The sequence below is a fragment of the Antedon mediterranea genome, chromosome 6 (assembly GCF_964355755.1).
Source record: "Antedon mediterranea chromosome 6, ecAntMedi1.1, whole genome shotgun sequence".
In the NCBI taxonomy this organism is placed as follows: Eukaryota; Metazoa; Echinodermata; class Crinoidea; order Comatulida; family Antedonidae; genus Antedon; species Antedon mediterranea.
In genome coordinates, this window is record NC_092675.1 from 17,341,516 (window position 1) to 17,366,467 (window position 24,952).

At 35.2% G+C, this 24,952-nt stretch overlaps 1 protein-coding gene across 1 annotated transcript in view; it reads left to right on the forward strand.

The window, feature by feature from the left end:
- Positions 1-12,922, forward strand: part of LOC140051657 (probable global transcription activator SNF2L2) — a 48,518-nt gene extending 35,596 nt beyond the window's left edge. The window contains exons 27-28 of the mRNA XM_072096935.1: positions 1,584-1,753; positions 9,830-12,922. Coding sequence (XP_071953036.1) covers positions 1,584-1,753; positions 9,830-9,934 — 275 coding nt within the window. The 3' untranslated portion in view covers positions 9,935-12,922. The remainder of the gene's footprint in view (positions 1-1,583; positions 1,754-9,829) is intronic.
- The last annotated feature ends 12,030 nt before the right edge of the window (positions 12,923-24,952 follow it).

The following is a 24,952-nucleotide window of genomic DNA, read 5'->3' on the forward strand; positions in this document are numbered from 1 at the left end:
TCCGTCCTCAGCGGGTTGGCTGACTGATGACTGATTGCTCCCTACTTCTGGACGCAGATTGCGTCCTCGTAGGTGTTTCTAGTAGATAGTCATAGACTTTTGAAAGTTCACGGCCCCCGTCTCTGTTTAAGGTTGGACTGGATTCTCTCTTAATGTAAATGGCCTCCCATATTTTTCTGGGAATTAATTTGTCCTCTCAGCTTAAAACCTTCATGTTAGATTTATCAAGTTCGTGGCCTGTGGTTTTAAGGTGTTCAGCAATTGCAGACTGATTGGAGGGGGTTATTGCAATATGTTCTTTGATGCGTTCCCCAAAAGTTCCAGTCCAACCTTAAACAGAGACGGGGGGCCGTGAACTTTCAAAAGTCTATGCCTCTCTACTAGAAACACGCCATCTTTGTCCAGAAGTAGAGAGTCAATGAGTTGTCAGTCAGCCAACACCCGCTGAGGATGGAGAATGGTTTCTCCGAAAATATTATGGAAATTTACAAATAGTGATTGTCGTAGAACAGTATTAACCTTATTTTGATGTCTTCGATTGACACGTATAAATCTCTTTATTCTTGATACATCATTCATTAGTCATTAGATGGAACGGTACAAATAAATGAAAATATCTTTGTTTGACTATTGTATGATCTCAGCAAGTTAAGTATTTTTTTTATCTCATTTCATATCTCAATTTACAGGTAGCATTTATATTAAAAGCTAGAGTACTATCAGACATAAAATGCAGTGACACACTATGTTAAATAATTGGATTTTTTTCTTTCGAATTTATGAATATTTTATTTACATGACCTTAATCAGTATGTAAAAATAAACTAGATAGTGTGCTGTCACAACGTTGGAATGTGGAATACATTGTATACATTATTTTTAAACATTTTCAGTCAGAATTTTTTTGTTGTTGTGAAATACACCTGCCAGATCTAGATGATCACCAGCATGTTTAGATTAACCTATACAGTACTTCACAGGTGTGAATCAAAAGCTCATTATTACATAATTGGAATTTTTCCAAATATGTTTTAAATGTACTGAGTATTGGGTACAATTACATATGATTTGGAAAAACAACTAACATTAACTGACGCAAAACTACAGTAGAATCCTTTATTGATGGACGTGATAGCGGTTCTACTGTAGGGCAGTTAGTAATATAAAAGTACATTATACTTCGGAATTGGAATAGTTTTTTGTTTTAATTAAAACCCCTGGTAAGAGGACACCTTCAGAACCCAAAAAGTGTCCCTTTATTTATTTATTTCAACAAAATTTTATGAAGGTGGTCCATCCAGCCAAGCTGATCATTAGAGACCCTCACAAAAACACAATTTGGCATTAACATACAATTAAAAATATGCGTGTTCTTTGAAAGCGGTTGCCTGTAATGTTAAAACATATATAGAATAGAAGAGAGGCTCTATAGTACCACTCTCCTCTATTCACGATCAAAATATTCATCTAATATAATATAAGAAATATTTAATGCTAGTATAATATGTAGTTATTCTTTATACTGGTATTTTAGTTTTAGCTATGATTAGAATTATACTTATATTACATATTTTTCAAAAAAGGTCGTTCAGTGAAGATGAAGATTAAACTAGGTAAAGATGGAGGTAAAGCCAAACCTAAAGTTAAGAAGCCAGGAGCAAAACGAGGGCGCCCTAGAAAAGCGGTTGTCAGTGATGATGACGAAGTATCAGATGATACAGCCACACCACTTCAACAAAGCGAAGCAGAAAAGGTATGTTAAGTCATGCTTCTAAACCAGTTCAAGCACAAACCAAATTGCATTGCAACTCAATTAATTTGCATGTACAATGAGCTACTGGTTGATTTAGAGATTCATTTCCTCGTTCCATCCGTTACAATCCCCTTTTCAATTCAAATCTCTTCTGAAAACTCACCTATTTCAATAGTTATTATTTTCATGTTGCACTATGAGACTCTGGTAAAGAGCACTTTCTTAACATTTAATATTATTATTATTCATTTGAAAGTTGGAAACACTATATATGTCGTGTATCGTCGTAGACAAATTAATAAGTACGTTGAGATGAGTATAATAATGAACGTATTTAATGAAACCAACTAGTAGTCATGAACAATAGTATAGAACGTTTTGTAGGCTAACCTCGTCAGACCATATGCGCAGTACGCATATATATATGTGTGCGTGCATATACTACACTCCTCCTTTCTTATTTTAACGTTACCATTATATCAATAAGCACAATAAACTTTCGTTAATTATTTTGTTAATCAAATAGGTTAATCATCGTGATTAAATTACTGCTTCTATAGTTCCAGATAGTTCTTATTTGGTTCCTCATAATAATTAACAAATGTGAGTAATTCTCACCATTATAATTTTGTGTAAAAACATGAACAACATAACTTTAACGTTTATAATAATAACATTGTTCACAAGTTCTATATCTCTTCGATAAGTCGTGTTGGCTTCCTTCGAAGTCGCGTGGAGCGTCGTGGAGTAACCTCAGGCGATGAAGACAATCTATGTTCCTCTTCAACCGGTTGGTTGGTGGATGTTTGCTCTTTGTTCGCAATCGTTTCGCTCGCAATCGTTATTGGTACTGTCTGTTTAATCTTGTGTTCCAACTCGCTATGTGAAGTAGGGGTTTTACTCGCGTAAGCGTCCGCGTCTGTCGCTTTCAACTGGTCAATGTGTCTTTTCCACACTCGGCTATCCTCAACACTAATTACGTATGATTTTGGAGCGGTACGTTCTATCACGGTACCTGGCCACCACTTTCCCTCTTGTCGGAAATCTTTCACTAATACCATTTCACCTGGGTAAAATTCTCGTAGATCTTTCGTTTTGTCGTGATGAAGCTTCTGATCACTCTGCTTGTTAAGTACCTTGTTTTCTGTACTGGGATGTAAAAGTGATACTCGCGTTCTCAACTCACGGCCCATGAATAACTTCGCTGGCGTTTGTCCCGTAGTTGCGTGTTTTGTTGTGCGATACGATAAAAGAAATCTGTCCAAACATTGTTGGAAATCCTTCCCATTAGCTCGGCTTGCCGCTAACGATCTTTTGAAAGATTGAACCATTCGTTCTGCTGCTCCGTTGCTTGCGGCGTGATAAGGTGCAACCTTTACATGTTTCACCCCGTTTTGCTTTAAGAAGAATTCAAATTCGTCGCTAACAAATTGAGGTCCATTATCGCTTACAAGTTGAACAGGCAATCCGTATCTACTGAACAACTCTCTCATCGCTTTGATGGTCGCTGCACTCGTCGTACTGTTCATATGAACGACTTGTGGCCATTTCGAATATGAGTCAACCACTACTAGATAATCTCGTTTATCTTTCTGCGCATAGTCAATATGTATTCGTGTCCAAGGCTGATTTGGCCAGATCCAGGGCATCATTGGTGCTACGCTTGGTCGACTTTGTGTTTGGTGACATGCTTGACATTGCTTCACCAATCGTTCAATGTCGGAATCTATCTGGGGCCACCAGACATGACTTCGCGCAATCTCTTTCATACGCACGATTCCGGGGTGAGCACAATGAAGCTCCTCCAGAACTGCCCCTCTGAGTTTCGGTGGAATCACTACCCTGTATCCCCACAGCAAACAGTCCTGTTCTACACTCAATTCGTCTCTTCGGTGTAGGAATGGTTTTAGATCGTCGTCGTTTTCTGACTGCCATAAACCTGTCTGTACCATGTATAACACTTTGCTCAATAGCGGGTCTTTCCTGGTATGCTGTTGTACGTTCGTGACTGGCAAATTGTCTAATGTATGCCCCGCTATGTTATATACTGCATCGTCTTCCCGTCCTTCGTATGGCATTGGGAGACGTGAGAGTGCGTCGGCAATTACGTTCTGTTTTCCAGGAATGAACTTTAAATCGTATTCGAACGCTGATAGCACGATTGCCCATCGCTGTAATCTCTGTGCGGCCAGTGTCGGAATAGCTGATTTAGGTCCTAGAATGCGTTCAAGTGGCTTATGATCAGTTCTTATCGTGAATTTCCGTCCGTATAAGTATGTTCTAAACCTTTGAAGTCCAAACATGATGCTTAGGGCTTCCTTGTCTAGTTGTGCATAACCCTTTTCGTGTTTATGCAGGCTTCGCGATGCGTACGCGATCGGTGTTTTGATATTGTTCTCGTTTACGTGGCAAATGACTGCGCCAACTCCGTATGGTGATGCGTCCGTGTATAGTTCCAGTGGTTTTAATGGGTCATAATGCGTCAACATCATGTCTTCGCTAATAATTCGCTTTACCGCGTTAAACGCTTTACTACAGTCGACAGTCCATGACCATGGTTTGCTTCCCAACAGCTCATTCAAAGGATGTATCATCGTCGATAATCGTGGAATAAATGACGCGTGATAGTTAACTAGTCCTAGCCAGGATCTTAGTTCTGTTGCATTCTGTGGTGCTCGTGCATCCTTGATGGCTTTCACTTTATCGTTTGTCGGTTGAATTCCTGCTGCTGATAGCTTACGTCCCATGTAGACTACTTCCTTTTGTACAAACGCGCATTTCTCAGCTTTCACTCTGAGACCATACTTGTTAAATCTCTCAAATAGTTTCTCAAGATTACTAATATGCTCTTTATCAGACGCACCTGTAAGGCGTCATCTACAAATTATTTCAGACCACAGAGACGCGTCTGAAAACTTGCAACCCATCAGACGCGTCTGTCCAATGCTGAACCTCATTAACGATCTATTATGAATATTCATGAGCTACCCAATCACGGTGAAGACGCGTCTGTGTGATTAAAACCCGTCTTCGCTGTTTAGTAGGTAAAACAATAGAAAACGCGTCTGAGTGATTAAAACCCGTCTGTATTGCTTGTATGGTGAAACAAAATTGGTATCATTTCACAGAACCAACAAATCTGAGACTAGGCCTAGGTTATCCTAATTTGGACGGAAATTCGCCGATGAGACGACATCGGGCCTGTGGACCTCAGCTCATGCAGAGAGAGAAAGAAAGTCTAGGCCTAGGCTAGCCTAGTTTCGGCGGCCTACACTAGGCCTCTAAATTATTTAACGCTCCTACCTTGGGTTAGCGAATTATAAAAACAACGACACCTAGGCCTAGGCTAGGATATGAAAAATAAATATATATTCAATATTAAGATAAAACATGTAAGCAGTTTAGAGCTAGAGAGAGAGAGTATATGTTTCAGGTACATGATCTTAATTACTGTTTTATCGTCGTCAGACGGCAGCCGCCGAGTATGGCGTTTCATGCCATGTGCATGTGACCAACAAAACTAGGTCTGTATTTATTACGGTCTTCTGTCGGCAGTCTTTTTGAGCGACCGACTGAAAACGTTCTGATACTATATTTAGAATGAATTGTTTACGATCTTTTTTTCTCGGCATCGTTCTGGATGGACTGCACGTTCGCTATAATATGTTTATTAGTTGGCCTGTTCGTTGAGGTTCACCTGTGTTGGATCGCGTGTCTCTACGTTTACATCGTGGGAAATTTATATTTATATTCGCCGTTGAGTAGGTAAACACGCATGAAGGAAACGATTACGATTAAAAAATATTATATATTTACAACTTGGTCCTCCGCCAGTTAAATTTAACACATTAATTTCACACCTTCTTACTTCACTAAGAACATCGTAGGGTAGGGTTGTTTATTTAGGTTACGAACTCCCTACAAAGTTCAGAACGTAGCTCATTGAAAGTTGTTGATTGAGGTTACGAAGCCAAACAATGGAACCTACGAAGCCAACAATGTAGCCTACGAAGCTACTTCGTAGGTAAAGTTGCAGTATTTTCTTTCTGTACTGTAGAGGTCAATAGTTTGAGTAATTCCATGTTCCAAAAGTTAACTTTAACGTTTTTGCATGTGGTAAATTCACTCTTTAGCACAAGAAAAATAAAATCGCAAAAATAAAAGGTCGCGAATAAATAGAAACGAAAATTTGCGCTTTACAGTATACTCTGTCGGCGGTAAAAGGGTATACCTGTACTGATTTGTAATTTAATATCACGCTCTCAATGAATTCACTTGTATGTAGCGCGTTTAACACCAGTACACAGTATAACAATGTGCAGTCAGCCGTATATAGGGGCGGGGCCATAGTCGAACATGCATATTGGCGTCTAGACGCAGCCAAATCAGACGGGTTTTGAGACGCGTTTTTGGGTAAACAATAGAAAACGCGCCTGGACGCTGATTTGTGGTCTGAAATAATTTGTAGATGACGCCTAACAAGAACATCGTCCATGATCGCACATGTTCCTTTAAGTCCTGCTATCACCTGTTCTATGAATCGCTGCCATATGGCTGGACTGGACGAAATACCAAACGGTAACCTCGTGTATCGATATAATTCGCGGTGCGTGTTGATCGTTACCAACTCTTGCGCCTCGTCTTCCAGTACTAACTGCTGGTACGCACATTTCAAATCAATCTTAGAGAATCGCTTTCCACCTCCCAACTTGGTGAAAACTTCCTCTGGGGTCGGAATTGGATATTGGTCGCAATTTAAACTCGGGTTGACTGTTACTTTATAATCTCCGCAGACACGTACCCTGCCATCGGCCTTTGGAATACATACCAATGGGGTTGCCCACTGACTAAAGTCTACCGGATAAATAACTCCTTCGTTTTGCATTCTGTCTAACTCTACCTCAACTGCGGAGCGTAGCGCAAATGGAACATTTCGAGCTTTGCAGAATTTTGGGATTGCGTTCACTTTTAGATGTAATGTCGCTTTGTGTCCCTGAACCGTACCTAATTCCGTTCGGAAAACTTCTGGGAACTTCTGTTTGAATGACTGACCGACATCGTTATCTATTTCTACCGAATTCTGAGCAAGCGATGGTGGAAATAATGACTTCCAGTCCAACTTAATCACTTCTAACCAGGTTCTTCCAAGCAAGGGTGGTGAGTTTCGTCGCTGTGTTCTCACTACTATCAGTGGGAGAACGTTACTCTGGCCCCTATAGTTCACGGTGACTTTAATTTCTCCTGCTATATCGAGCTTAGTACCTGTGTATGCGTGAAGTGTACGTTTTACTGACTTTAATGGTAGATGGCTAAGCTTGCTTTCGTAATCGTCAAAGCTAATTATCGATACTGCTGCGCCCGTATCTACTTCAAAATCAATATCTATATCATCAACTCGCATCTGTACCGTTATTGGTGGTACCGAATTTTCCTGCTTAATGCCTACGCAAAACATTGTATCTACAAAATCGTCATTACCTTCGTTGTAATCCGGTGCTTCTACTTGCTTGATGGATTTAGGTTTATATTGTTTTGTTGATTTACTCGACTGCCTGCATTCTGATTTTAGGTGTCCTTGTTTGTTGCATTTAAAACATGTAGCGTTTTTGTATTTACACGTATCTCTTGTATGATTGTTCATACCACAGAGGTCACATTTCTGCGTTCGTGTTAGTTTCGACGCTTGATAAGTTTTCGTAGACATCCTGCTGTTAGACGTAACGTGGTTGATTGGCTTGTCCACATCGTGCGACATACTTTTCATATTCGCTGTTGCTGCCTCCGAGGCTATGGCTATGTCTGTTGCTTCCTTGAACGTATGGTTCTTTGTCAATAATTTCTTTTGGATGCTCTGACTTATTAGTCCACATACGAACTGATCACGCAGTGCGTTTTCCAATGCCTCTCCTTCAAAACCACAATGTATCGCCTTTTTCTTTAGATGGGATACAAATTGAGAAATAGTCTGTCCCGGTGTCTGTTTTACATTTCTGAATATAAATCGTTCAGAAATCGTTATTCGAGTAGGTTTGTAATGCTCTTTGAGCTTGGTTGTGAGCGTATCGTACGATTTTGTACTTGGTTTATCAGGAAAACACAAATCTCGTATCGTTGTGTATCCAGTCTCTCCTAAACTACTCAATAATATCGCTCTTTTCTTACCTCCGTCATTGATATCTAATGCCACAAAATATTGTTCCAGCCTGTCCACATACGTATCTATGTCTCCATCCTGGACGTTGAATTCCTCGAATAGAATTCTGGTATTAGCCGCTGCCATTACCGCGCTTCGCTCTGTACGTTCAGGGCGCTCAGTCGTTATTAGCCTGTGCGGTTCCTTGGTTACGGTTGCCGTTGTTGGAAAATCAAAAACTGCTAGCCTAGGCTTTAGTTTTATAATATTATTATACTTCCGTTTCTCTCTATGTAAATGTGCCTGTATCCTCGTCGCCAGTGTCGTGTATCGTCGTAGACAAATTAATAAGTACGTTGAGATGAGTATAATAATGAACGTATTTAATGAAACCAACTAGTAGTCATGAACAATAGTATAGAACGTTTTGTAGGCTAACCTCGTCAGACCATATGCGCAGTACGCATATATATATGTGCGCGTGTATATACTACAATATATTTGTAACAAATTGTTTTGGATTAATTTTTGCGTATGTTGTGATGTGACCCCTTGACACCCCTTGAATTAATGAAATAAAAAAATGGGTTTCCTTATTGTAGAGTCTCTTTTATCTTCTAAAGTAATTTAATAAAAAAGAATTTCTTCAATTTTAAGCTAAAGACAAGACAAACAAAACTGATTTGTTTTCCTTCCATCATGAATTCTATTCTCTATTTTTTGTTTCTAATTTGTAACAGTACGTAAACAAAAACATGTTTATTTAGCAATGTTCTTAGTGGATGACGTAAACTATGTCCAACTATCATAATGTCATTCATCATGCTCTGCGTAACACAATTCATCAATGTCTCATAAAATGATTGATTTCATATTTATTGTTATTTTTTTGTCCATTCAATTAAGCTCTATCTACCCTATCAAACTTTATGTGACAACAAAATGTGATGTGCCCATATATGGACATGATGATGTCATGTCACTACCATATTTAAACATATCACTACCATATTTGGGTACATCACACGTTTTTGTCACATAAAGTTTGATAGTGTACATAGTGTATACACATGTTGTATTTTGAATTTGTTTATGTTGTGTATGAAAGGCAAACATTATAAACTAAAAAGAGTGCAAACCGCCGCCTACTGTTAAATTCCCCTACATAAAATTTATTTGTGTGTGTGTGTGTGATTAGGCTAATTGCACTACGATGTTTTTAATGTGAGTTTAGTGTAATGGTTTCCAGCCTCTCACAGTTGATGATTCATGCTGTGGACCTTTTATTTTGAAACAAACACACATGTGGTCAACTACATAACCTCTTGCCATTTTGGTGGAGTTAATAATGAAAGCATTACAATGTGAACTGATTGTTTCCTTAAGCTCTGTCTACACTATCAAACTCTATGTGACAAAAAATTTGGTGGGCCCATATATAGACATGATAATGTCATATCACTACCATATCTGAACATATCACTACCATATCTGAACATATCACTACCATATTTGGGCACATCACGCCTTTTTTGTCAAACCAGTTTGATAGTGTAGACAGAGTTTTAAGACTAACATGCTAGATTGTTTCCTTTGCTTTTTATTAAATGTTAAAATGCAATTGGAACTTTTCTATGTTCTAAAATAAAGATCATTATGGATTATAAATACTAAATCAATGTACAGAAATTAATCAATGTTACATACATTGTAATTTATTAGCTAATATTTCATGGTGTTCATTCTTTCACTGCGTTTGTATCACATTATTTATAAAATGGATAGATAGATTTAATGTTTTTATGTGTCAATTTACACATAATTAATATCCACATATATCATTAAAAAACCGTCACTATTATGTCAATTAAAATCAGAGACTGTTATCTATATTATGAATTATTTATTTTCAATTAGTTGAACATTTTTTTTTTTTTTTACAGGAGCAGTCCAGCGCTGAAAGTGATGATGAAAATTGTGATTCACCATCATCATCCCGACCTGTGTCGCGAGGAGCATCTCCGGCTTTGTTGCAAAAAAAACGTTAAGCTCTTTAGCACAATTTAACAACCTGTATAGCAGTAGAATTAGTGAAGTTTTGTTTTGTCTTGTTTCCTTATATAGTGATAGTTTCTCTAACATGGCTATACATCTCAAAACCTACTCATCGTAGACAGATTTTATTTCATTTATATGTTTCTGATTTAAACTTGATAACACTTGCATTACTAACTTATATTCTTTAAAAAGCTTCATTTTGTTGGTGTAGAAGGAGTGTGAATCATAGTATTTTATTTCTATAGCACATAATTATTGGCGTAGAAGAAATGTAAATTCATGGTGTTTTATTATTATAACACAATCTTCATTATTGGTGCAGAAGAAGTGTGAATCATATTATTATTGCTAGTACACATTTTCATTCAGGCTGATGCAAAGAAGTGTTAATTATTGTATTCCATTTCTGTTCCCTTGTGAGATAGTACTTGTGATGCATTTTTTCCCACAATCTATCAATAGTATCATTAAGATCATCAAAGTAAAAACAAAATATAGGGATAGAAGTTGAAGCTTTGCTTTTACAGCCCCATTAAAACACCTCATACCTGGTGTATGAAAAATGTTATTCTATTTATTTACATACAGCTTACTTAACATAATACTATCCTATTACACAAAGGTTTTATATCCAGCTATCATATTAAAAAGTCAATACATATTTCACTGTTATAGCAGGGAGTTGTTATAATGTAATATAACAACTCTCTGGTTATACTAGGTATCCAGTTACTGTATATACTTAACTCAATTGCCAACTACACTGTTAAACAATTACAATACATGATTGCTACTGTTCGTAAGTAGTTCTCAACTTTTGTATTAACCTATGTTTATGTGGATCTATATTAATGCTTGTGTTTTCTTTTCATTCGAACACATTTTTCAATAGCTTGATATCAAATTCGATATCAAATTTACTTCAACAATTTTCAAGGTCATATTTCATGAATTACATTGTAGCATTTTTATTGTGTGAATGAAACATAGTAATATAGTACCTAAAAAACTAATATATAACATGTATTTTTTTTATTGAATAATTTATCTATTTATTCAGTAACATGGATATATAAATTGGAAATGGAATATATAGTGTCTATAGCACGGTGTCACATAGATATTTAATCTTAATTTTTTTGTGCTGCATATAATGATCATGCATGAAAGTTAATGACGGTACTGTACGTTAAGTACAGAGTCAGATCACCTATTTATACCTGCTTAGCAACAGCCAGTGATATTAATCTTTTTCATGCAGTTTGATTTTGTTAAACATATATTTAAATAGGCTAATGGTGTGTAGTATCTATCCAGCATTATTTGAATTGATACTTGAGACAATGAATTTGTAACATATGTTAAAATGTCTTGTTTCTTCTCAGCTGTAAAGTCCTTGAATTAAACTAGCATTGTTAATTATTCCTGAAATAAGCTTAAACTGGCTTCTGTTTATCACCAATAATATGTAAGGCAGCATAAATCAAACATATAGGTACGTTACAATTAATAACATGTTCATATCAAATCAAAACTTGTCATTGTAGGCTCAAGTGAACACACACATTCACCCAAGTTGATTTTTTACATAAAAATCATTATTTACAATAGAGTAGTGGGACACCCCTGTTAAGGCCAATTTACACACATGAGTAATTTGTATCTATCCTGAGTGTAAACCACCCTATCTGCTCCGCGTTGTGTGTAAATGGTCATAAGGAATAACATAGGTTCTTTTATTACTGTTACCGCTCGCATTTGAGGAGAAACTTTCCTGTGAAACGAAGGGTAATATATGTTTCACCACTATGGCCCACCAACACCTATTTGATGGTCCCTATTAATTGTTAGGCCCTGAAGGTGTTCCCTTAATAGAGGTGCTACTGTATTGTGATAGTAATCACAAAACAGGGGGTTTTTTTTAAAGAATTTTGAACAAAATGGGTGTCTGGATGATGTTTTATGATTATTAATTTGACAACACATTTATGTGAACAATACAAAGTATTGCGCTAAGTTGTCATTTTCTAAATTAATTGCTTATTTCATTTATGACTAGTCTGTCATTTGTTTATAAACAATTATACACATGAACTTTCTAGATAACTTGTGGGTTAAATTTACATAATTTGTAATTATTGTTATAAACATAAACCATAGTTAGCGTTGTAAAAGTTGATAATATAATAATTGCTTAGTCTAATTGCGGAGGAATCCTCATGCTCCGAGAAGCTTACTGTTACATCGTCTGCGATTGTTTATGTATCATTGACTACTTTATTTGTATCTTAATTTCTTTAGTTCCCAATAGCGTTTGTCTTAGATTTGTTTATTTAGAACATTGACTGTATCTAAGATGTATGTCTGTTTCAGTCATTTCGTAAGAGGTATTTTAGAGGAATAATATGATCTACTATTTCCCTAGCTACGGCTGTAATCCTGCTTCTTATGTCCGATAATAACATGGTATAGCTCAGATTTGTTTTGTCATCGCTTTATTGTAAATATCCAAGTTTTCTGCTTGTTTGTGTAGGTTTAGATAAAATTGTTGTTTAAAGCACGTAGTAAGAGTAGAGGTACGTAGTGTGGTTTAAACAAACAATATAATTCATTGCAGAATCATTAAACAATGTAATGAACAACTCCAATAAAACAGCACGTATACTTCACATTCTGAGCGAACTACGAGATCAGTCTGTCAATTAATTGATGGGAATTTATTCGTTCGAAGAATAATATATTTAATATATAGAACAATTATGTTCATAATAACATTACTGTCAAACGATACTAATTATTGTTCAAGGGATATTCATTATGTTAATTTAATGCTTTAATTTGAATGTATCGATGGCGATCACCTCTAGGAATAATGATGCCATTTGCATGCATATTATAATATTTTCTGCTGTGCCAGTATATAAACTCAATGTAAACTGTCATGTATTTTCGCTATATTAATAAATACGATTACTGTACGTTATGTTGTTCATTATTTCTTGTCAAACCGGTTATAACGTTCACACCACTGAGACATTTGTATTTTGTTGTAACCATCTTATTTCCATCATCTTCTTAACTTGAAAGATCAATTCCGTCATAGTGAGTTTATCGTCGTAACCCCCTTGTCATCACAATTATTAATCAAACAACAGAGCCATAAATTACTTATTTTCAATTAAATTTTAATATTCCACAGAGGTACAGCTTAACAAGCCATTACAATCATCTGCGTCACTCAACAGCATTCACCCCCACCCCAACACCTCTTTTTGTTCATAGTCGTGTTCAGTGGCATTAACATGAACTAAGCCGTAGAGTGATTGTTAATCCTTATAAGGTTAATAAACCAATAAAGTATTACAACTAATACATTCCTACTAGGCCTGGTAGGTGAGATTACTATGGTAGCTGAAATCCGCCCTTTGAAAGTGTTTACTAATAGTGGTTGTGTTCCGAGAAGCGTACCCAAAAAACACTCTTGGTTTCTTTAGTACAGTACCTTGATTTGGGATTTTACTTCTTGACCAAAATTTAAAACTTCGCAGTAACAGTACCCCACACCCCTTTTGACTAATATTATTATGTTGTGTTTTAAAACCCTGCTTCAGTTTCCTTTTGTTTATTGGTCTGGTGTATGAGGTGGTTCCTTTCGGTGAGTCTGTTCTAATGTATATTCATTATAAACAGACAACATTTATTCCGTTTATTGGTTTAGGACTCATTAAGTAAGTAAGTAAAACCTCTATTAAGCTTGGAACCCAACAAATTGTCTCCTTAATAGGGGCATATATTACCTGTCGTTTCGCAGGAAGGTTTATACAGTATGATTATTAACATCTTCCGTCGTCTTACTGCGATCTTAAATATTTATTCTACACTAATGTTCAAGTTACTATTGACAACAATTCATGAAGAACATCTTTAACATTAGACGAGTCTGTTCGAAATTCAGAAACTGTATATTGCATGGTTAAAATCACGAACTGTGTATCTAAACAACTCTTTCGCTATGATTAATATTGTTGAGATACCTTCATCTAAAGCAGTTTTTATAGTGTTATTGGAGAAGTAATGACGGTATACCTTTTGGGTATAGAACGAAAATAATTACCACGAGCTGATTTATTTATCAGAAAGCACTACACAAAAACACATTAAATTTTCAGTAAGTTAATGTACTGCATATTGTGTGTGCGCGCACGTAGGCTATGTTTTTCTTTCAACGCATGAGACAAGACTCCTATTTTCTTCTAGTGTAATATACCTATTGGTGGTTGAATGCTTTTTAAATTAATTTTAGTAAGAAATGTACTTCAATGTACGTGTACTGCAATGTTTCTCTTATTTGTGTTTATTCTTTCTTTGTGATCTTTCATAAGACAAGAAGCCGTTTTCAATTATGTTTGTAAGATATCGGCAGTTATATTCAAGATTACGGAATCATTAGGAAACTGTAACACGCGGAACCTTTAGTTTACTAAGGCTGAACAAATGGGTATTTGGAAACTTGAACTGGGCATGCGCAAACCCCAAAGCACGTATTGGAGAAGAGAGTCTGACTCTGAGATATATACAGGCAGTAGTCTGTAAGAATTGTTTGAAAAACGATGTTTTCGTAGCGGCTGTCAATTTATCATTATCAAAAAATAGATAAAGCATGGACCTATAAATTTACAGGTTCATGGAAAAAATTGATTAGTGAGTACGTTTGTCGGCGGCTGGGACATATTGGAAAAAAATATTTATTGTTTTCTTCTGTGTGTTTGTCATTGTTTCTGTGAGGTCATCTTAACCAGAGGCCATTTCTTCTGTTTGTACGATACTTAATGATGGTCGAATGCATTTTAATGAGATACATTAGTACTGCACATTATTGTTTTCTCATGTGTTTGTTTATCATTTCTTTGAAATCTTCCATGAGACAAGAAGCCTCTTTCTTCTATTGTTTGTAAGATTCCTAATGATGATTGAATGAACTCACCATTGTTGAAAATAATAAATTGTTTTTTTTTTTAGTTTTTAGGTGAATCCGCTATAAAATAAAAGACATTATGACGCCTGCAAAAGGTTAATGACAAACAAAACACACCGTCACCGTCATACATTGGATATAAAGTGTATTTTTGAACTGTTTATGCACTAAACGAAAACTGTACATCTTCTGCAAGACACGTTATTGCAATATAGTAGTTTCCTCTAACAAAATGCAAATACAGAACGATGAGTCTCATCAGCAAATTGACATTCGTGTACGGATTGTTTGTAAGCCCATCGTTCACTGAACTATTGCTACACACAGATGGTTCGATAGCTCATTTATTTAATTAAGCTATAAGACAACTGTTTTATTTTTCGCGATAGGAATTGTGTTCACAATATGCCAATTTGTTGTTATCTTTGACAGTAAAGGATAGTGACATGCGTGTAATATAATCGTGTAGGAATTGTTTTGCCAATTATTCACTTTTAATTTTCTTAAGTTGGAAAAATTATTACGGCCATACAGTAGCCTACATATAGAATAAAAAATGTAGTTTAAAAGAAACGGAAAACTATAAAGAACAATAAGGAATAAATATCTTGAGAAATATACACTGGTTACTCAACGTTCGCACGAGCTAGATGTGTACAATGGATTGCCAGTTTTAAGATAAAAATATTAAAATGTATTTGTATACTGTATTCTATGAACTTATTGCATATTCTTATTTATTAATCGATACATAACAATTACCGCCAGAAGGCAAAGTTATACAATTATAATTAGTTATGTAAGTTATTTAACGACTAGGTGTGAGGAACAATCGTTATTACTGTATACAGTAATCAACATAATATGACCAATCAATATTCATTGCTAAAGTAATTTTATCATCAAATGGTAAAACAGCTATTTAATCAGGGAATATAGTAATTGGTTATATAGAATTGTCTTATTTTATAAAAGTAAATCCGAATTTTCGAAGTTTTCAGTTTGAGGACGATAACACAATTTTTTATCCTAATGGTGAAGAAATGTTATTTTAAAATTAATTTCCGATAGCGTTTACGACCACGTCGTTTCTCTTGTAACTACCTACATGCCCAGGCTTATATGATATAAACACACCAAACATGTCGATAAAAGTAACGTTTTTAGTGATTAATTGAAAAAGGTGTAGGTATAAAGTTGTGTTTATGCAACATTTCATAATATTTTGTTAAACACGAGGATTGTACGAATTTCAAAACAGATTGTGGGCGAAATAACCGTATCTATATAGACGAGACGGATGGATGATCCACGAGTGAAAGAGAGGGGGAGGACTCGGTACTCGGGCCCACATAAACTATAATATCAATTCAAAATATAGGACACCTATTTATGGCTCAGAACCCCATTTTACAATTTGTTTCATTTAGGCCTAACTATTCCTTTTGTAAGATTAACAAGTTTCCCACTTTATTTATGTTTCTGGACTTTTATATATATAAATTATTCCATTGACGACCAAAATTTAAGTTTCAATATTAACCACCATTTAAGCTGTTTTTTTAGTTTCATTCCAAAATTGTTTATATCTCTACCAAGCTACCTTCTTTGTTTTCTCCTCCTATTCAGTCTCCACCCACCATTCACCACCCTGTTTCCCTTTGTTTTATTCTTTTATTCCTGTCCACCCAGGCAGTATTTGCCAGTTCTTATACAATGACGTTATCCAAATTCCTCCACTGATGAAGGGCTAGTGTTGCCCGAAAGCTCTGCTAACTTTTCTGGCTGTTTTACTTTATCGTTTTGATTTAGCTTTTCTCTATTGAGATCCAGCCACTGATACCCACAGCACTGTCATTTTTTCAGTAATATATATATTTTCTTTGTCTTTGCGAGTTGTGTCGCTCCATTTGACATCTTGGTCTATTGCAATAACTCACAATTTGCAATCGAGTGACCAGTTGAATTAAAATGTTCGGCTACAGGTTGATCAAGCTTTAATGTTTTGATAGCTGATCTGTGTTGTGTCATTCTCATACAGACGTACTGTTTGCCACAAATATTACAGTATATGAGATAAATGACGTTTTTGGTTAGACAATTAATTGATTGTCTTATCCGAAAAATGCGACCAGTTTGGTTACTCTCAAATTTTTTAGTAGAATCAACCAATGAACAAGTTTTGCAAGATTTGCCGCAAAGGTGACTGTCCAAATTTTGGCTGCCATGTATATATAGCCTACACACATGCACATCACAGGCACCGAATAAATTCTAAACTAAATATAAATAATTTGAAACGATAAGAGTCACGAAGAGAACGAAAGTCGCCACAACCGAGATTCGAACTCGGACCTCCTACTTGATATGCAGATGTCCTAACCATTATATCACTGAGGCTCCTCGTGGTATAGTTCAAACCGATTGGATAGCGACTCTTTAACATTCTCGGCGTGGTACGACGGAACGCGTAATTTTTAGTCGCGTGGAAGCGACTCTATAGTTCACTATGTCGGTCGGTCGGTCGGTCGGTCTGTCTGTCGGTCTGTCTGTCGGTCTGTCTGTCGGTCTGTCGGTCTGGTATCACTATGCGTTTTATCGCTTTCTGACCTTATCTTGATATCAGTTTAATCTAGCTAGGTCAATTTTTCACAGTATATTCCTTATGGCCAGGAATCAATGTGGTTATGTTTTCACGGTGCGCAATAAAAAATTACGCGGTCTACGCACGATTTAACGAAATCACGTTTGTAATCATATCTTCACAACCATGAATCACAATTAAATAAAATTTGGTACTCATAAATTTCAGGGCATAAATCATCATATGGCAATACAATTACGTGCGTAGCGCATGTAACGCATGCGTACGCGCGCTTAAAATTTTCAAAATTTATTTTCGATGAAATAAGAGTACGTTTCAAGCAATTTTAAGCGTTTACAAAATTGCCATGAGTGCGCATATTTTTGCGCGCGCACTGCGCGTTAAATGTTATTGCGCACTCTTTTTGCCCGATTTCTGTTTTCTTGACTTACTTTTCAACTCGAAATTACGTTATACGAGCACGTCAAAAGTGACAGGCTACGCACGTGTAAATTAAAAAAATATAAATGTTTTTAAACATTTCAACATTTTTAAACATGTTCAGTAATTTCGGTCAGTATAGTTCACTATGTCGGTCGGTCTGTCTGTCTGTCGGTCTGTCTGTCGGTCCGGTATCACTATGCATTGTAGCACGCGACTTAATGGCTGTTGGCCTTGTTTTTTCCAGGACGAACGTGGGCAGAAATCATGAATAATTCATGAATAATTATGACATAATAGGGAACATTATAGAGGGCACCGACGGAACAGCACTAGTCCCTCAGTTGTACGCACGCGCACCAGAGATCAAACTGATACGCCCTCATCTTTCAGTATTTTATTCACGAAGAGGGAAGAGATACTTTTTATATATATAAACACAACAGACAAAGAACATTAATTATAAACCGCCCGGCAATATACTGAACATTTATTAATTAATTTGAAACGATAAGATGAGGAAATCTGTAAGAATGAGAAAACCGGACCCCAACCGGACCTCTAACTGTTCAGAGTCGAGTAGCGTAAGTTACGCGCGATTTTATGAAATTATATGTTTGATCATAATTTCTGAACCAATAAATATATACCAAAAGTATACTTCATATTAATATAGAGCAATTTTTGACATGATAAAAATAGCGTGATACGGCAAACAAATACGCGTATTTAAAATTTCAAATGCGCAAAATTAATTGTTAAAAGAGAGCGCATCTCGCTTTTACGTGGCCAAAATTCGGTAAATGCTGTTTATTGTCTCTAGACATTATACCGTACTGGTAATCGGATAGTTTTATAGGCCGGAATGTTATACACATCACAATTCTAAACAACCGTTCAACTTACAAGACCTAAATTATATATTTAACCGTTCATTTATCAGGATTTCCAACATAATAAATTAGCCACACGGCACGCCGCATTTAACAAATTCTCCAAAGCTTTCAATGTAGTAAATTTAAGCTCTATTAAATACTAGATTCTTGTGAAATTGAGATCGAATATCATGTGTAGATTGGAGGATGAATGTGTATTATCCATGTGTATTACGGTCTTGATGGTGGTTCAATGTTTTATAAAGCATGTTGTTATGAAAATGAAAAATCTATTGGGAGCATTGTACGCGCCAGTGTTATTTTGGAATTAAAGTTTTGGCGGAGATGGCGTTTCATAGAATTTCAACATTAACGAATAAAATACAATATTTGAAGCAGAAAAGAGAAGAAAAAAGAAAACAAAGAGAACAAGAAAAAACATACAAAAGATTGAAAAGACAATAGGACATGGACAAGAAAAAGAAAGAAAAGGGCAGAAAATGCAAAAGAAAAACCGACCGACCCGTGTCTCCTTCTGAAAATAATGATCCATCCGAATACTAAGGCCACTGCAATGACTTTTATTAAGACGATAATGAAGAAGATGATGATTGGTAGCAATGTATTAGAGGTTGTAGTTTATGGTTTTATGAATCTTGCACTGGGTTGTATGGAAAAAAATAAAGAACTTGCTACGTATGTTTGTATGTCGAAATTGTGAAATCGGCCAAAATAATAATCAAATGAATAATTTGAGTTCATCAATTGTGGGTTTCAGCACATATTAAAGTTAAACAATCGAAGTACTGATTAAAAGGTACTTAAGTGACCACCAGACCTCTAAAATGTTGTATATAGTGTGTTTTATTATGGTTTACATTGAAGGTTAAAGCCGGCCCACTTACCCCAACTCGCTGGGGCATGTGGACCGATGGCATAGTTACCTTACACCCCTCCCATATTGAATTACTAATAATGTGCTAGGGTACTTGTTCTTCTTGCATTGTGAGTAATTTTAAACATTTCCAGCTTAAAGTATGGACATTCTGAATGAATAAATGCTTATGTGTCCCACTTACCCCAGTCTACCCTACATTATTTTAATAATAAATGAAATGTATTATTCACACTCTGCTATCTTTATTGTACTGTATAATGCCATTGTTGAACAAATAAATGTTTTTTGAACTTATTCAAATACAATTGTTTATAGCTTTATACACGATCTAGCTATTCAGTGATTTAATTACTTCTTTCTTTAGGTTTAATTTGCATTATTACTATATTCATATATTATATTACATTTTGAATAAGACATAAGTATATTGAATATAAGTATTTACATCAAATCATGCTAGGAAACATTTAATTTACTCTACATACACATTTTCCTTTTATGCATTATCAATTCACTCGTACTTCACGTTTTAGTACAAACTGCTACTAATATCAATGTCTGAAAAACCATGTTTATATTGAACATAATCACAACGGAAAATTTCTATTTCGTATTATTTAAAACGTAACTGATTCCTTTAGGCAATAATATTACTGTATCAAGTAAGCGTAGGCTTAATTTATTATCCAAAAAGTCGAGTATTATGTACAAAATATCTGTGTCTAAAATTTGACAAGACTGCATCAATGTACAACTATCATTGTCAATAACACGCAATGGATACAAAATATATATTTATTCAAAATCTAAGCCTTAATGAAGTTATATTTGCGTATCACAATTATACGAAAGTATTGCTTTCATTATTTCCAAGCAGCGTACGTTTACAACTTGTAGAGGTGACATATTCGTTTCCTAGTTTGTTCGATTGTTTTTGCGATGAATTGGAACCCTATAAGGAGTGACGATTAGTACGGTAGGGCCTAAGTACAATGTGATTTAATCTTTAAAGAAATAAATATCTAAGACAAAATAATGTTTAGTAGTTTTGAATTGGCCCACTTGTGTTGTTTGCAACATAGGAAAATTCACACCTAGATACCGGAAGGTGAAGTTTCGAACCATTTTGCCGGGTTCCAAAACAAAAAAATAGTCCTCAATATTTTTTTTGGAACAGAAGGAATTACATATAAAACATTACGAAGACTTGTGTCAAAAATCAATCAATCTCTTAGCCAATCACGATCAGATCAGAAAGTACTAATTTCGAGTTTAAATGTGCTCAAACACTATTAACGTCAAACAAAATCTTCGGCAAGAAAAGGTTGATTATCGTTGTTTTTAGCTACTTGAAAAGTGGTTACTTTCTGTTTATCTTTTTTATTTGCTTTTTCCTCGAATTCGTCTCTCTTGATAAATCGTTGATAGTAGTAGGAGAGTTTGTCAGCCTCTCGTTCGCTTTTAATGTATTTTACCATTAAACAAGCTAGAGAAACTGCATAGAATGCAATGACTATCAGAATGTACACCATCGGATCGCCTTCGTGCGGCGTAACCGCCGTCGTCGGGAGGATACCTGTTACTGTTACTGGTACGGTAGTATTTTCCATCTTTTTCGTCGAGAATCTCACTTTTGTCCGAACAATCTCAAAATTCACTGTTCCGTGTCTTGCTGTTTCTTCAAAGAAATGCTTTCAAATCTCATTTATTTTATGTATTTTTAGAAATTGAGAAGTACAATACATTCACGTTAGAAATGATTTCGACTTTATGTTCTCTTCCTCTGCTGTTATTTTTACGAGATATCCATCATAGTTGCTTCAACCATGTACCATGTACGAATGTTTAGAATTATCTGTAATAAAATTTAAAAAAATCTAATAACTGTCCACCTTTGGGCAAATTTAGCCCACTTAATGGTGGTCATTTTGAAAACATGTTATTAGACCTCAGTACGATTGTCATGTAATAAAAATAATACACTAATCTATAAACAGAATCCCACACGAGAGTTTTAAGTTTTCACACCCACATAATAATCATCTTCATTTCTCTCGTTGATATATTGATCATCATCTAATTCAACATTTCATCAATCACTGTCTCTTTATTAACATCATCACCGTCATCACCATCACCAGATGAGAGGATGTAAATGGGGATAAGGAGGATTGAATAGTATTTTTTCTTAAATAAATAAAAGTACGTAACAAACTTTATAGATATTAATTATTATAAATATAAAATACATTAAAAATGACAATGCTGTAGGCATCAGGAACCGTAGCTGTAGTCACCATTCACACTTTTAGGCTAAAGAAAAAAAATTAAGCAAATCTCCTATCTAAGTCAATACAATTTAATGGAAATACTTAAATATTTATTGAGTGAAATACGTAATAGACCTATTTAAGAGAAATGTCTCACTTAAGTTTGATTGGTGAATACGGCCACTGGATCTCAATGAAGATAGAAATAAATTAAGCAAAAAGCTAAATTACAAGGCCATGTGCACGGTTGCAGTCGCGTGCGCAAATTAGAGTTAGTGTTTACCGACCGACCAACCGACCGACAAAGAGGAAAACGCTCTTTTATTACAAACGTTTTGTCTTGTTTATTATTACAGTTACAAGATTTGATACTCTACTCAAACGATGAGGTTCGGCTTTTATACTTTATCAGTTTTCTGTATTTAGTGATGCCTTCTTGTATTCTTCCCTGACCACTAAAATGTTCGTCATAAGTTTAGGTATGAAAATAAAAAGCAAACAAAAAATAAATGTGCAGACTTTTGGAACCGTATTCCGATCCGTCACGCAACAATATTCATCTGAATCATATTAAGTATTACAATGACACGGCTATCCATCTACATTTGTTAAATACAATTTGATATCATTTATCATTAATATTTTGCTCCATAATTACACGTATAGGTGATTACGTCTGATGGATATCTGTGCAGGTTGTTGTTGATGAAAACAGACGCTTACCATCTCATATGATGCCCTTGAATGATTATTCATAATATTATAACAACGCATGGCCTACGATACACAATTTATAAGTATTCTAATGGATAATTTTAACTTAACAGTTTTCTTTACAATTGCAAAGGATTGGTAAATACATTGGTAAAATTCAAACAATAGAGATGATGATTAACCGGGTTTTGAATATTTGGTATTTTAATATGTGGCTCGGTTCCAGCGGCTGATTGCTTGTGTTTCACTTCCTATAGTCTATAGCCTACTGACATTGTTAAAAAATAATCAAGAATGGTGGTTGAGAAGAAATGTTTCAAGATTCTGATGAAGATTTTTTGAAATTATGGATGGTAAAATGGTTGCCTTGAGGATGAAGACGTTGGTAACAATGACAATATCATGGTGTTGTTCGGGAAGCAACAATTACAAATTGAATACATAAAATACAATTGTTACTTACCCAATACGTTGATTTAAGATTCCTGTTGAACGTTAGCGATTCATCTGCATAAACAACTGAATGAAGAATAATATGTACATAGTAACAGCTTAGCGTGTGCTGCACGGCATAATCATGAGATGTAACAGTCTATGTTTGCTGTAGCCAAACATGTTCATTTATATGCCTGTATCGAGTGATCGTACAGTTCTAATGGAGCGCAACGTCACCGAACGTGTGTACAATCATGGACTATTAATATGTTTCGTCACAGAACGTCCACTAATGTGATTGAAACGCGTACTGCCACTCTCCACAAACACAGAATTGGCTAATGGTATATTGTAATATCGAAGCGTCCATGCAGAACTACAAATTTAATCTATTATATATAATATGGTTATAAAATTATGGCATTAATCCCGTGTTTAACAAGATGAAATAAAGTGCTCAGAAATGAGAAAATGTTGTGGTGGAACATAATGCTTAATACTAAAATGTTATTGTCCGCGCAATCGCATGACCGTTTAACGTTGTATATTACTATCTTTGATTGCGAATATAACAGTAATATATTATAGAAATGAACTTGAAATGACCAGTACATCTGTTTGATGGATTTATTGTCCCGGGTTTTGAGAACATTAATGTCCAATGAACAATTATTTTGATGGATCGATCATCGTTACAGGATACTGTCTAATAAACGCAATTGTATTCCATTATGCTAATGACCAATACATTGTTCATCAACTGAGCATACAGGCTTTCGCATATGATAAAAGGTAGATATTTAACACCAATGAATATATGTGAATAGCTGCTTTAGTAGGTTCCTAGTGCTTGGTTCACAATGGATTATTAAAAAACGCTTGTCATTAGTCAATTCACTTGCGTCTTTGCGTTGCGTTCTAGTGGGAACCAAGAATATAAATATTAATGTTATTACTATATCTCAATAACATTATTGCAATGAAATCAAACGATTCATAATGGAAATTATGCATCAACACAGCATCTGAATGAACAAAATATGAATTATCAAACTTAAAAGTACTCACGTCACTTACAATACAAAAGAATCTGATAATTAATAATAGAAAACATTAGTCTCCTGCATATAAAAGACTAGATATGTATTAAGGCTATAGTTTTGAAAATTTATTTTTTAAGTTACCATATTGATACATTTTAGTCACACTGTTTGTATGTAAAAAACAGACAATAACTTTTAAAAAAAAGTTATATATCCTTTAAGATAATAACAATAATGTTTAAAACATTATTGTAGGTATTCCTAAGCTTTATATGTCATCAACATAAGACATCAATAATAGGCATCAATATTAACCATTTTTTAAGTTAAACATTCCAAAAGGGATAAAAACAGCAAGAGATAATACAAACATCGTAAGCTTCGCTTTAGGCTGGGATAATAAAGAACACGTCATACGTACGTATAAATAGTATATATTTACCTACCACTTAAATGTTCAACATAATCAATAAGTGTTAGAGGATTTGAGGCTGTCAATTTGCATCATTTAACATGCAGTTTAGGAACTAAATACGTATACCACAGCCGAATGAACAACATACACATGGATTCACTGTTTTTAAGATCACGAACGCAACTTAAAACTAGTTGGAGTATTATCGTTGATTGGAATCCGAGGAAATGGAATTAATGGATATGATGGATATATATGTATCCTGGTACACGTTATTAAAAACACAGCCAGAGGAAAAGCTGAAATAAAAAAAACGAACATGAATGCCGGAACAATTGTTAAAGTCAGGATTTTATAT